The sequence below is a fragment of the Nicotiana sylvestris genome, chromosome 3 (assembly GCF_000393655.2).
Source record: "Nicotiana sylvestris chromosome 3, ASM39365v2, whole genome shotgun sequence".
Classification (NCBI taxonomy): domain Eukaryota; kingdom Viridiplantae; phylum Streptophyta; class Magnoliopsida; order Solanales; family Solanaceae; genus Nicotiana; species Nicotiana sylvestris.
In genome coordinates this window covers 190114763-190116279 of record NC_091059.1, presented here as the reverse complement: position 1 = coordinate 190116279, position 1517 = coordinate 190114763, and the positions used below count along the sequence as shown (strand labels likewise).

The window sequence follows — 1517 nt, the reverse complement described above, 5'->3', positions numbered from 1 at the left end:
GGGAATTTCCACCTCGGTAGGAATGACGGCTTCTGTACCATAAACCAGCATATAGGGGGTTGCCCCGGTTGATGTGCGAACTGTGGTGTGGTATCCCAATAAAGCAAATGATAGCTTCCCATGCCACTGCTTATGCTTCTCTATCATTTTGTTTAGTATCTTCTTGATATTCTTATTGACGGCTTCTACTGCTCCGTTCATCTGAGGTCTGTAGGCTATAGAATTATTGTGTTTGATATTGAAGGTTTCACACATGGCTTTCATCAGGTCACTATTGAGATTTGAACAATTATCAGTGATGATTGATTCCAGAATCCCGAACCGACAAACGATACGGTCGCGGACGAAGGCTGCTACGACTTTCTTAGTCATTGCTTTGTAAGATGCTGCTTCGACCCATTTGGTGAAATAGTTGATTGCTATTAGGATAAACCTGTGCCTGTTAGAGGCGGCAGGCTAGATTGGTCTAATAACATCCATTCCCCAGGCAGCAAACAACCACGGTGAGCTTGTTGCAGTAAGCTCGCTTGGAGGTACCTTTATCATGTTTGCATGCATCTGATAGCGGTGGCATTTCCGAACATACTAGATGCAGTCCATCTCTATAGTCATCCAAAAGTAACCAACACGGAGTATCTTCTTTGCTAAGACAAAACCATTCATATGTGGGTCGCAGGTCCCATCATGGATTTCTTCTAGTAGTTTAGATGCTTCCTTTTCGTCGACACACCTTAGTAATCCCAAATCAGGAGTCCTCCTGTATAGGATTCCTCCACTGTGAAAGAAATTCTTGGACAACCTTCGAAGTTTGTGCTTCTGAGTAGTGTTCACAAGTTCTGGGTATTCTCATTTTGCCAAATATTCCTTGATATCATGAAACCAAGGCTTTCCATCTGCTTCTTCTTCGACATGAGCACAGAAAGTTGGGTGATCATAGATCTTTACTGGAATGGGATCAATGAAGTTCCTTTCTGGATGTTGTATCATGGATAATAGGGTGGCCAATGCATCGGCGAACTCATTCTGGATTCTAGGAAAATGTTGGAATTTCGTCTTTGTGAACCTCTTTCTCAATTCCTGTACATGATGCAGATAAGGGAGTATCTTGGAGTTCTTAGCCGCCCATTTTTCTCGGACCTGATGTATAAGCAAGTCTGAATCCCCCATTACTAATAACTCTTGAATGTTCATGTTGATAGCCATTTTGCGACCTAAGATGCAGGCTTCATACTCAGCCATATTGTTGGTGCATGGGAATCTGAGTTTGGCGGACATCGGATAATGCTGACTGGTTTTCGATATGAGGACTACTCCTATGCCAACTCCCTTGAAGTTTGCGGCTCCGTTGAAAAACATTCTCCAACCGATATAGGATTCTACAATATTTTCTCCGATGAATGATACCTCTTTGTCAGGAAAATACGTTTTCAGGGGTTCGTATTATCCATCCACAGGGTTTTCAGCAAAGTGATCTGCTAGTGCCTGTCCCTTGATTGCCTTCTGAGTTACGTAGACAA

At 42.9% G+C, this 1517-nt stretch overlaps 1 protein-coding gene across 1 annotated transcript; it reads right to left on the bottom strand.

Annotated features, from left to right (window-relative positions):
- Window positions 1-846: 846 nt before the first annotated feature.
- On the bottom strand, window positions 847-1239 carry LOC138888505 (uncharacterized). Its single transcript, XM_070170375.1, has one exon. The coding sequence runs from the start codon at window positions 1237-1239 to the stop codon at window positions 847-849; it is 393 nt and encodes a 130-aa protein (XP_070026476.1).
- Between the last annotated feature and the right edge of the window lie 278 nt (window positions 1240-1517).